Source organism: Lactuca saligna, chromosome 2 (genome assembly GCF_052625555.1).
Source record: "Lactuca saligna cultivar CGN05327 chromosome 2, ASM5262555v1, whole genome shotgun sequence".
NCBI classification, from domain to species: domain Eukaryota; kingdom Viridiplantae; phylum Streptophyta; class Magnoliopsida; order Asterales; family Asteraceae; genus Lactuca; species Lactuca saligna.
Window position 1 is genome coordinate 147,935,451 of NC_136418.1, and position 12,157 is coordinate 147,947,607.

At 33.4% G+C, this 12,157-nt stretch overlaps 2 protein-coding genes across 2 annotated transcripts; both read right to left on the reverse strand.

The window, feature by feature from the left end:
- Positions 1–852: 852 nt before the first annotated feature.
- On the reverse strand, positions 853–3,754 carry LOC145030230 (epi-neemfruitin B 7-O-acetyltransferse L7AT-like). The gene is made up of 4 exons (XM_078978634.1): positions 3,594–3,754; positions 2,084–3,495; positions 1,172–1,234; positions 853–1,085 (listed from the first exon to the last, which is right to left on the reverse strand). Exons 1-4 carry the CDS (start codon positions 3,752–3,754, stop codon positions 853–855), a joined length of 1,869 nt encoding a protein of 622 aa, XP_078834760.1.
- A 4,980-nt stretch (positions 3,755–8,734) lies between these two features.
- On the reverse strand, positions 8,735–11,337 carry LOC145032010 (aspartic proteinase 36-like). Its single transcript, XM_078980674.1, has 8 exons — positions 10,711–11,337; positions 10,375–10,495; positions 9,874–10,301; positions 9,615–9,771; positions 9,442–9,524; positions 9,259–9,355; positions 9,092–9,164; positions 8,735–8,992 (listed from the first exon to the last, which is right to left on the reverse strand). The coding sequence occupies exons 1-8, from the start codon at positions 11,025–11,027 to the stop codon at positions 8,889–8,891; spliced, it is 1,380 nt and encodes a 459-aa protein (XP_078836800.1). The 5' UTR covers positions 11,028–11,337; the 3' UTR covers positions 8,735–8,888.
- Between the last annotated feature and the right edge of the window lie 820 nt (positions 11,338–12,157).

Below are 12,157 nucleotides of genomic sequence, written 5' to 3' on the forward strand. Positions count from 1 at the left end.
GGTGCTAAAATGGTGCAGAGTTCCTCTCGTAGAACTCAAAACAGTACATGGGGTGATCACATAGGCTCAAGCATGGTCCAACTGCCCCAAAAAAAGAAGGTTGCTAATGGGAATTTGTTGGGAATTTGTTACGACATGCTCTGGAACATATGGAAAGTAAGGAACAACATAATTTTCAATAAAAACCGGCTTCTTGCTCTCATTTGTGTAGACATGATCAAATCCACTACATACCTATGGATAAAAAACAGGGGGAAAAACAGGAGTATTGATTGGTTAGCATGGTGTAGATCTCCGTTTCTTTGTGTGTAATCTGTAATCTTAACATTTGTACGCTGTTATTTCCCCCCCTCTAGTCACTTGCTAGAGGTTGGTCTTATTAATATATTTGTCGGTTCCAAAAAAAAAAATCCGATTTTACTTAATATAACCTGCTTAATTATTTAAGCAACCAGGTCCTATTTAGCGAGCTCTATGTGCGTTTTTGTAGTAGTTAACACATTTTCACCGGAAGCACCTCAATATCGTAGCAAAATAGACCATTTCTTTTAGTGTTAATAATTGTTTTGAAAATACACAAAAGCAGTTTCAAACAAACACTAGTAAATAAATGATTTGTTGGTACGGTTAAAATAGTTATTTAATGTGGTTACTGAACTGTACTAAAAAATATCGCATAAATAATATCCCCTCATTAATTTAATAGTGCGGTTATAAAACCGCCTCAAAAAATAGTCAAAACCGCACCAAAAAATAGTAGAGGAAAAATACAAAAGGCACCATAAAATGATGAAAACCGCCCCAAAAAACGCAAACAACACCAAAAAAAAACCATACCACCAGAAACCACCCTTAAACCACCATCATCTCTATCGTGTGTTTGTTGTCGAGAACACAAGATTCACCAAGCCACACCATTTTTATCGCCATTAACCACCATCTTGCATCTCTACATTGACCTCCTTTATAATCGAGCATAAACCACCACCTGTTGATACCATCGCCATCTGCCCTACCTTTGCTGGAAATCACCATTACAGCCACAAAGAACACCCAACATCCCCAGTTACCATCATTTTTTCCACCTTAAACAAACCAAACGTAAATCAGTAATAAAAAAAGTAAGAACAAAAATTAATTTATCTGCATACCTTCCATCTCCACCACTAACCACCATCAACACCGACAACAAATGTCATGCCTTTACTGAGAACCATCGAAGCACCACCATCTCCTACATATTTCCGATCAACCAATTTATTTCATCTTAAAGAAACCAAATGTTAATCAGAAAAAGAAAATAAGGAAAAAGAAAATAGATATGCTTCTTGTGTTGTGTGTAAAAAGGGGTAAAACACATGCAGGACACACATACTTTTAGAGAGAAATAAAAATATAGAAGAAAAACGAAATATAGGAGAGAAATGAAAAATTCAAAGGATCAACCAACTTGTAGCTTGCTTGAGCATGAAAACTTTGAACAAAATTTGAAGGGATTTCGTGAAGAATGAAAAATCCGAATGAAATTTTTAGAGGAAAGATTAATGGTGCGGTTGAATGTTTTTTAGTGCGAATTATTTTTTGGTACGGTTGAATGTTTTTTAGTACGAATTATTTTTTGGTGCAGTTCAATGTTGGTTAGTGCGAATTATTTTCTGAGACGATTTTCAAAATTATTTTTTAGTGCGATTTTGGTAAACCGCCTCAAAAATGTTTTAATGGTGCGATTTTTGGGAAACCTCACTAATAAAACTATTTTATGGTGCAGTTATCTTCTTTTTTGATGTTGTAGACAGGTTCTGAAATGACTACATCAAAAAAAATAAAACTCAGACTTGGTAGTAGTGAAATATAAATGTAGTAGTGAAATATAAACTGGTTAACAATATAATTAATATAACAAATGTACAACTGTTTGAAGTTTCGAAATGTATACTATTATAAGTTCACATGCATATATTAATTAGTATAATTTGAAAAGCACTGCTTGGTAACAAATTTTAAAGCAACTGAAATGAGAGAAGATACGTATAAAAATTAAAGAGCCATGCATGCAAATCATATATGAATATGATGAATCAACTTTGCAAAGGACTAGGCTCGACAGAAGCGTATAAGAGGAGGTCAGGGTCACACTCGAGTATGTCCATTTCTTCTTGGCCCAGCGTTACCCATGCTTCAACCCCATCACCATTGCTTGTATCCATCAATATTATAATATTGGCATAAAGAGGAATATTGTCGTTAAAATTCCCATAGCATGACCACACTGGCCTTCCCCATCCAAAATCTGCATCATATAACCCAGAATTACACATGCTACTAGACGAATAGTAATCTGCATCATAGCGTGACATTTGACCCCCTAAACGTTTCATCCCATCAACAATATAATCACTCCCTTGTTCTCCTTTAAACTTCTCAAGAAATATACTGTCAACTTTCGCTATACCACCTTTAACGTGCCCAATCATGGTCTCCAATCTTAAGCTATCTTTTAATTCACAACTAGCTACACCTGTCCAACAAATGTTCCCAATCGCATTTTCTGGTAAAGGTGGCGTCAATCTTCCTCGTATATTCATGGCAAATTGCAAAATGGATGGTCTTTCTCCGTGTAATCTCCTTGCAGCAGTTGTCGCACACTTCCAAATCAGTGACGTCACTGCTACAACACGAGTAGAGGCGACAGATGATGATGCAGCTGCTTTCTCCTTCAGTGCTTGTAGTGCCGAGGAATCAAACCGAAATCTCTTGGTGGAACACTTTCCACTCTTCAACATCAAAGGCCTTACAGCTAAGAATGATAGAGGGCAAGATGCATTTGAAGCCGCTTTAGTGTTGGGATGGAATAGAGATGAAGAGACAAAATTAGGGTAAAGCATGTTGTGGGGTTCTCCCTTTGCTGTAGACGCCCAAGCATTTAAGAACGTCGAGTATGTGCGACCATCAATAAGCTTATGCGAATTGTACATGGAAATAGCAACACCACCACAAGTAAAGAAGTTCACTTGTATCATAACGAGATATTGTCCTCGTGTTGGCTCCTTAGAATTTAGGGGGAGTAGCCCCTGGAGTAAACTGTAATCTGGTTTGGCGACAAAACTTGAGAGATCACCATCAACTTGTGTCTCGACATAATGCACACCTTCGTCGTTACATTCAATATGATTATCATCAATATACTTTCCTGCAAATGGGTAAAATCGAGTGAGTGTTTCCGACAATGAATCCCGTAAGAGTTTGGATCTTTCAACCACCAAGTTGTCGATGCTGATGTTGATGTTGGTGTTTCCATTAGCATTGTTTGGATAAAAGAAAATAAATGGAACGTAAGAGGGAATGTTGATTTGATCCAATGCAGAAAGCTTGTATAATCGGAGTTCATGGGGAGTTGGCTTAGCAGGCTTCACATGTTGTATAGAAATAACACGGATTCCACTTTTGCTCTTTTCTTGGACACTTTTAACAACATGCGTCTGCGAAAACTTGAAGCTGCATTATAAAACATGAAAAATAATTGTCTTAGAACCCTATTTGCAACCAGAAACCAAGTTCAATTAATTTTTAATCACAGAGAAAAGTGCACGTACTCTTGAGGTATTGTATTTGGAAGTTGAGTCGAAAAGAACCGAGGTTCATGGGAACATTGCTTGGTAGTAATGAGATATGCAGCAAGTAATCGTTCACGCACAAGAAGAGGCTGCTTGGATGCCTTTGAGGAGACCAACAAGCTACCGAATAGCCTTATCATTTTCACCTGAAAGCCTTTTCAACTAGACTGTATGTAAGATCATGTTGATGCTTTGTTTCTTATTTGAATCTCTATATATAGGTAAATGTATAGGAAGTAAGTTACTATAAAAAGGAAAAAAAAACAGAAAGTTTGTATCCCATCTTGAATGATTGCGTGTGTATAACTATATCAATTATTATGTGTGTAACTATATTAAGAAAGTTTGTGCCACATCTATGATTGCGTATGAATATATACAACTATATTAAGAAAGTCTTCTCACATCTTAGATGATTGTGTAGCATGCCTACAACTATATAATAAATGTGTGCATATAACTATATTTTGAATGATTGTGTATGTATAACAAAGAGTATATTACTAAAAAGTGAAAATCATATGATTATTGTAGCTCCTTGAAATCTTTAATGATTTACTTATCCCAACTAATTCCAAACAATTACCCAGTAAATTTTCTAATATAATCATATACTACCAGTATATTTTATATATATATATATATATATATATATATATATATATATATATATATATATATATATTAATATTATTGATTTGTTTTGTTTTATATTGGTTGGATTTTAGATGAAAACCACTTAAATCAAAGCATATGTTTTTAATCGATCAAAATTCAATACCACTCTTTTATAATATATCATATTAAAATGGTTTGGTTAGTAGATTATTTTCATCCATCACAATTATTGATTTCGTTTTTACAGTATATATTATTGTTTTTGTGGTAGATTATTTTCTCTTCATTAAATAATTCAAGATTAACAAAAAAAAAATCACCTCTGCCCCTTAGATTTGTAATGACGTTGCCAAGTAACCCTTTTATTTATTAAGTTTTTAATTGTTTTTATTATTTTTGAAGTGTCATCTATTCCTAAACTACTTTTTAAATCAACGCATGTTCATAATTGAACTTGAACCATCAAGCTTGAGGATAAAATATAACACCGGATTCTACTTCGCTGGAATTAATAAAGGATGTTATGGTGTTGGTTCCTATGGTTTGGATATATTCATACTTTTGGTCTAATTTGTGAAAAATATACAAGACGTATCCCCGTAGTTTGGAAAACTACACATATGGTCCCTGGTGAAAATAAAAATACAATTTTACACTTTTTAATTTCTTTTTCATTTTACCTATTTACAATACTTGTTTTTGGTCCCTTTGCTAGATGAGGGTACCATATTTTTAATATATATTTACCCTTTCAAAAAAAACCTAATAATTGAAAATTAATAAAGGATCATTCACCCCATCCCAACACTTTTCCTCACCCCCACCCATTCACCTCTTTCTTCTACCTCTCAATTGAAAACCATAATTGCATTCAATCTCATTTATATTTATGATATTTAATAATAAACAATTTATAGAGAAAACTTGAATAGTTAATGATGGGGGTTGGGTGGGTGGTAGTTAACTTGTCGCACCACCATTTCAATGTATCAATTGTCGAGAAGGAGGGGCATGAGGGAATATTGCTAATGATAGTGATGAAAACAAGAAAGTAGGTTTTAAAATGTGTGTATGGTGGTGGGGGATACAATCGACGATCCGATGGTGGATGCCTGTGGTAAGGCGGCTGAGTAGAGGAATACGATGCATATGTATTTACTACCTTTAACAGGTATTTAATAGGAAAAGTAACAGTTTTAGTCCCTGAACTTCTCATCTTGTTCCATAATCTACTCCTTCATATCATTTATTTATTTCGTACTTTGTGAGATTCCATCTTGTCTCCTTGAACTTCTATAAGTTCTCCATTTATTTAATTCTAATTATTTTAATTTACATTTTAGTATACTCATGTAGGCACATAGTCACAACAAGTTAATGATATTTTAATGGTAACATGATCATTTTAAATTACACGCAAGAAATAATTAAGCATAAAATGACAAAAAACAAAAAAAACAAAAAAAAAAAAAAGATCAAAGGGACTAGTTTATTAACATGTCTGAGTTAATTAGAAATTAGTGTCATCTTTGACTGCTACATTTATTTTTTCCATATCTCGAGTTTGATGCATGAATTCTAAGATTGTTTGATTAGAATTGTTGAGAATTTCTTCATATGTTCTATATATTTATACATTCATGTCTCAGTAGGTTTTCCTACCATCTCCAAGCATCGAGGACTATGCTTAATCTTAAATTTGGTGAGGAGTCTTTTTATGTTAGTTTCTACTTTCCTTATGGATATCATTCAAAACATTTCAAAAATCCAAAAAGATTTTTCTTTTCTTATTTTCATTTTTAAGTTCATTCATTTCAAAGCATCTAAAAAAATCACAAAAAAAATTTTAATTTTTTTTTCTCAATTTCTTTGCATTCCGCATTGTTAATCACCAAACCAATTACAAAAATATTTTATTTTCAACTTATTCTTAGTTTGTATTCCATCCAAAAACTTATAAAAATTAAAAAAAGATTTTATGTTTTTAGCATTTTTATCTTTCTGCAATGTAAAAAAAAAAAAAATCAATCCAAGACAACCTAACCTTTTCAAAAAACAGTTGAGTTGATATGTGAGTCGTATGCCTTGAGATTAGACATGCTCGTTTTTTTCAATAAATATTAAAAAAACAATCTAATCACACATGAACACGTTTTCTAAAGCTACTCGTGCAAAACAAAAAATGAAGGTGTTGTCAACATTGAAGCATAATAACATGTATACATTAGCCCTTGCAACGCACAACCGGTCTTATGATTCGTTATTGTTCAATCGAACCTAAACTCCAAATTCAATAAATAAATAAAAGAATAAAAAATTCCAGTGATCCGAACCTTCCAACGCTCTAAAAACTCATTTCTACCTATTACCTTTTAAGTACCTTGCTTGAGGACATAGTTTCTAACTATACTTACGGGTTCTTACATGTTTACATCAGTCACCTGAAAAATACCTTAGAAGTCTCTAACGGTAATAGATTGTGAGATGTCCTAACAATAGATAAAGTTAAGGACGAAAATATAAAGAATTGAGCCAAAAAAATAAAACAAAAAAATGTTTTGATTAAGTAAATAAGTGGATAATTCCACAGTTTCGAGTCAATAAGTGGATAATTCTACAATTTTGAGTCAATAAGTGGATATTCTACAATTTTGAGTCAATAAGTGGACAATTCCACAATATCAATTCACTAAGTGGATAATTCCACAACAACTTGAGTTGCATAAATAAATACAATTAGTAAAACTTGGCTGCCAAAAGATCCCCTTGGACTTGGACTTGAACTTATAACATTGAGACTGATTGTTAACTACTTTGACTAGTGTAAGTGATATGAAACAAGTAACAAATCTGGGTAAATTTTAAGGAATTTTTAGTAAAGATTTTTTAGAAAAGGATTGTTGTTGATCAACAAATAGTTGAATTCGGTCATTGTCATGTTTTGCAAAATGAAGATGATTGAGCATATTTTTCATTACATATGTTTTCACGAGAGTAATAACATAATTTGTTCCATATGCTAACACAATACCGGTAAAAATGAACAAGTGTTGTAACTTGTAACAACCCGAAAATTTTAGATCAAACAAGGTCTAAATCTTATATGAGTATAAGTGAAACAACATTGCAAGCTTGATGCACTATATCATCTAAAAGCCTTGAGAGCATGTTTATAAGCTAATAACTAAGTTTAGATGGGAACCTATGCTGACTTATGTTAATGAAAGTCAACATAAGTCAAAAGGATAAACATAAAACCATAGAATATCACACTATATTGGAGTTTTTGGCCTAAGGAATCTAATTCCATATCAAAACTGAAAACACATGCTTTTGGAAAGCCAAAAACCGAAAACCCTTTTCTATTTGATTTAGGTCTGAAAACCTTTTTCTATTTGACCTAGAACCGAAATCACTTCCTTTTTGGAAGTATAAGACCTAAAACACTTAGTTTAAGGCCTAATAAGGCCGAAAACTGCCCCTATATATAAGTGTATGACCGTAAACTCAATTCATTTCTCACAAATGTCGTCTGAAGGTCGATCTTGTGGTTCAATTGAAAGTCAGTGAAAAGTGCATATTCACCCTTTCAGGAGATGTTATTGTGGTTTAGAAGCTCGATTTGTACAACAAGTAAATAAACACCCATATAAGGATGATCCATGAGATGTTTAGTGAGTTTGAACCATTAAATCGACCTTGTAAGAGCATTCATTTATTTGTTGTATAAATTAAGCTTCTAAACCAAAATAATATCTCCTGGAAGGGTGAATATGCCCTTTTTGTTGACTTATAAGTGAGTTTGAACCATTGAACTGACCTTCATTTATTTGTTATACAAATCGAGCTTCTAAACCAAAATAACATCTCGTGAATTAGTCAATTGGTTGACATTGCAACAAAATTGTAAATGTAATGACATACTTGAGAAAATAAAAAACTCAATGTCAAAATCAAAATTTTATGGTAATATAGTAACTTTCTTGCAATTTGAAGGTTGGTGTCAAAATCGAAATTTTAGTAAACTTAATGACTTTATTGCAATTCAGGAAAAATGGTTATGGGAGAACATAGAGAACCGGTCATTTTGTTGATATTGGTGTCAAAAAATTTTCATTTTTGATTTATCCCAAAATAATAGTCCACTTCTAAAAATAAATAACATTTTTATCAAAATACTCTTTCATTATTACTTAACCAACAAAATTTGTATGTTTATTTTGTTTGTAGACAATAATTTTGAGACATATGGAGTATAATGATTTTCTTGTAATTTTCTCTAGTAATAATTAATAATATTGGATTAGTCTATCTCAAAAAATTGATAAAAATTTAAAATTAGGGTTTGTGTAGTGTTTTAGGAAATTGTTTGGAATAGTATCCAAACCTTTGTAATTGGTAAAGACTGGTTATAAATGGAATAATTATCATTTACAGATGATTTTATCTCATGTTTATATAATGTAAGTGTCAATAGTAAATGGATATGAACTTGTTTGACCTATGAATGATAAATTACAACAATAGAATATAATCACAAGAATCAATCTAACAAATATTACGTAAAGACCTTATCTTTAAATACATGAAACCAAATCATATGATGAAGAAGAGTTCTGAGCATAAGGTATTAAATAGTTTCTACTCGGTTAAACCTTACACAGCAAGTGGTGCACGTAGATCAGAACAATTAGTTTTCCAAAATCCAATCTTGTCATTTTTTCTGTCATACATAACAAGAGTATTGCGAAAAATAATGCCTGCATGCATTGCAACAAACATACAATAATTAATTACACAACAATATTTTCATTGATAGCAACAAAAACCCATATAATATACTATTAAACTTAAATTACCTCCAAGCATAGTCATTGGATCATTTCCATTTTGAAAAATCCCTAAGCAATATGCACCATGCACCTTTGAGTGCTTCACAAATATCACACACCTCAGAATATTTAGCAAATAGACACCATTAATGTTTAATGAATTTAATTTTCTAAATATTGGAATAATTGCTTACTCTGAACAAGTAGTTCTCGGGGGTTAGTAACAGCTTTTCTCCCTTCCCAAACACCATTTCAACAGAAGGAAAGCTCTTCACGAGCTGTGAAACATCACTGGAATAACATTATAACACATTAAAAGTCAACTTTACTTCCTATTTATATACTTGAATGCGATGTATAATTACTGAAATTAATACCTTCCAGCACCAGAAAAGCAAATGTCATCATAACTTGGATCAGGACCTTTTATCTGTTTGACAGAATGGACTTCTTTCATGATCTGCATCCAAGATTTGAAACTTAATAACTCTATATATATATATATATATATAGGAATGAACTTAAGAAGACTTATATATAAGAATCTTACAGCTTTCTTAAATGCAAGAAAAGCTGCTTCAGGTAGGTAACCATATGTTGTTCCGCTGTCTATAACTGTTCCAAGACTTCCATTAAAAACAGTCTCACTCAAAGCCAACCGCTTTCCAGCGACATGCAACTCCTTCAGATCTATATTGTAAAATGGGCTGCAGCCATAAATGTGTTGATGCATCAAACGTAATATTAATTATTATGTTAAAAAATAATTAAAGAAGTGAAATTTATGGATATAATTAAAGCATACGTACCTACGTGCAGGGTTTGAGTAGGAATACACCATTCCTGAGGGGGGTGGAATGCCACCAAGAACCATGGAACCACCAACAATGTCCATTCCACCATAACACAAAGAGAAGGAATCACTGATTACACCTCGGTCAACAAGTTGGTCAACTAGACTCGGATAACGACGACCCAAACCTATAATTCCATCAGCATGTTGGCTGTAGAGATTACCAGTTTCCACATTTTCACAACCGAAAATGGCACGTTGAGGTGAAACTTCACTTTGGTTGCCAAAAGATATGATGTCTTCACCAAGAACACCACTGCTAGAACTGAATTCGGCATATACATTTTCATACACACATTGCTTTTTGTCTTTGTCACATGTGCAATTCTTGTTGCACTTCACAGATTTGTAAGTGCTGGATGACTTTGGATCAAACTTTGGATCCTGTTATGTTCAATGATTAACTTTCAGAACCTTAAGAAGAAATACATCATGTAAATATGCAAAAAGGAAAGACCTCATGATTGCCACATTCTTGACAAGTAGAACATGGAACATAAGTAACAGTGCTCCCTGTGTCCACAATAAGAGCAAACTTCTGAGGTGGAGATCCAATCCACAGCCACGTTGTGTAATACCTAATAAACATCAATTCAATTGATCAAATAGCTCCACTCCAAAAATGGTACAATCTGTTGCTTCTGAAATTCAAAGTGATTCAAAGAGAATTCATTACTTCTACTCAATGATCGTTAGTTTCCCCAAATAAGAACAACATTCAAATATATAAATTCCACACATCCTTATCGTATTCGTGTTGGCGCGTGAATAGATCGAGGAAATGAATTGATACCCGTCGATGATGAGATCATCATGGAGAGCCATCCGCGCGTTCCGGCGATGAGAATCAGATTTCTGGAGGTGAAGCTGAGTTTTTCCGTCGCCGGAGAACGAGGAGATCGGGGAGGAGCTAGGAGGAGAAGGAAAAAGAGGTAGAAACATGGTTTGGCGATTGATATCAGCATTCGGAGGATGGAGTATAGTAGTGCTTGGATCAAGGACGACGGCAGAAACAAACACAGACGACGATAGATTGTTAAACAGAACAAAAATCGACAGGATCACGACAGAGGTAGCAGACGAGGCTAGTTCCCGGGTGAATCGTGCCATAATTCGTTAATCTCTGAACGGTTGTTTCTGCGGATGGAGAAAAACGAAGAACTCGACCAGATATCTCTACTCTCTCGAGAATTGTAGAGCTAGAATGCGAGATGGATTTTCCGTTCCGGTGGAGTTATCAGTGACTGTGAGTAACGTTTTCCCGCTGAAAAGCTATTTTAATTCTCATTCGAAAGTGCCGGCGACGACGTTGATCGGATCTAGGCGTGACATGAATACGTGGATCGGATCGTTCTTAAACAGATAATGATGCACAATATTCCCTCACGTGCTTTCTCTATCTTCACCATCACTTTTTAGGTAGGGTTTGATTTTAAAAAATTAGAATTCAAATAACACGTTTATTCTTTGGGCTCCTCATCTTAGACTAATAATACTATAATACTACATTAGATTTGAAACTTTGGTTCCCATTTCACACATGGATGAGTTTTGAACTAATGATACCCTAAGATGCAGATGTGGATACGTATATCCACATGATGAACATATAGTTATTTGGATGAGTAATTTCAGATTTATGTTTTGTATTTGAATTAAAATGTGTACCTATAGCTAATAAACTATGTACACTCCATAACTTATTCTACACCATGTAAAAATAATTATTGCACAAATCTAGCAAATAAACTCTCAAATACATAGTTTCCCACTAGAGTGAATAGTTAGAAACACATCAAAAGTTTCCAATCGTGTTATTTGGGTTCATGTTGGACAAAGAGATGTCTTGAGATGCGTTGAGAGTCTAATTTTACCAAGAGATGTCTTGATGACAATATACTATCCAACTTTTATCATCTGATAACATTCTGATAGTGTCGATATAATGCTAAAAATATTACATCATTTTTTTTGTGGACTGACTTATAATGATGCATCAGAATTCACGATATAGGATTCAACTACACACTCTACAAAAAAGATCAATTTCATCAAACTCACTTGTCATGTTCACATCTTTCTCGCCTTTAGCAGTAACAATGAGTGATGTCTGAAATGTTCGTTATGTTTGCATGCCTGAGTTTTTTGTTTTTATACCAACATTGTTTTTTTTTTTCGATCTATATTTATCACTACCAAACATCTTTATGATTTTATGCTCTCGCCCTTAACACCAAACA

Coding starts and splice junctions, on each gene's coding strand:
- LOC145030230 (XM_078978634.1), bottom strand. CDS start 3,754: ATGATAAGGCTATTCGGTAGCTTGTTGGTCTCCTCAAAGGCATCCAAG. Junction 1,235..2,083: donor CGAGCCTAGTCCTTTGCAAA/GTTGATTCATCA, acceptor GGAAATATGTAG/GAGATGGTGGTGCTTCGATG. Junction 1,086..1,171: donor TGTTGTCGGTGTTGATGGTG/GTTAGTGGTGGA, acceptor GGTTTGTTTAAG/GTGGAAAAAATGATGGTAAC.
- LOC145032010 (XM_078980674.1), bottom strand. CDS start 11,027: ATGGCACGATTCACCCGGGAACTAGCCTCGTCTGCTACCTCTGTCGTG. Junction 9,772..9,873: donor TACTCAAACCCTGCACGTAG/GTACGTATGCTT, acceptor TTATGGCTGCAG/CCCATTTTACAATATAGATC. Junction 8,993..9,091: donor TCCAATGACTATGCTTGGAG/GTAATTTAAGTT, acceptor CAATGCATGCAG/GCATTATTTTTCGCAATACT.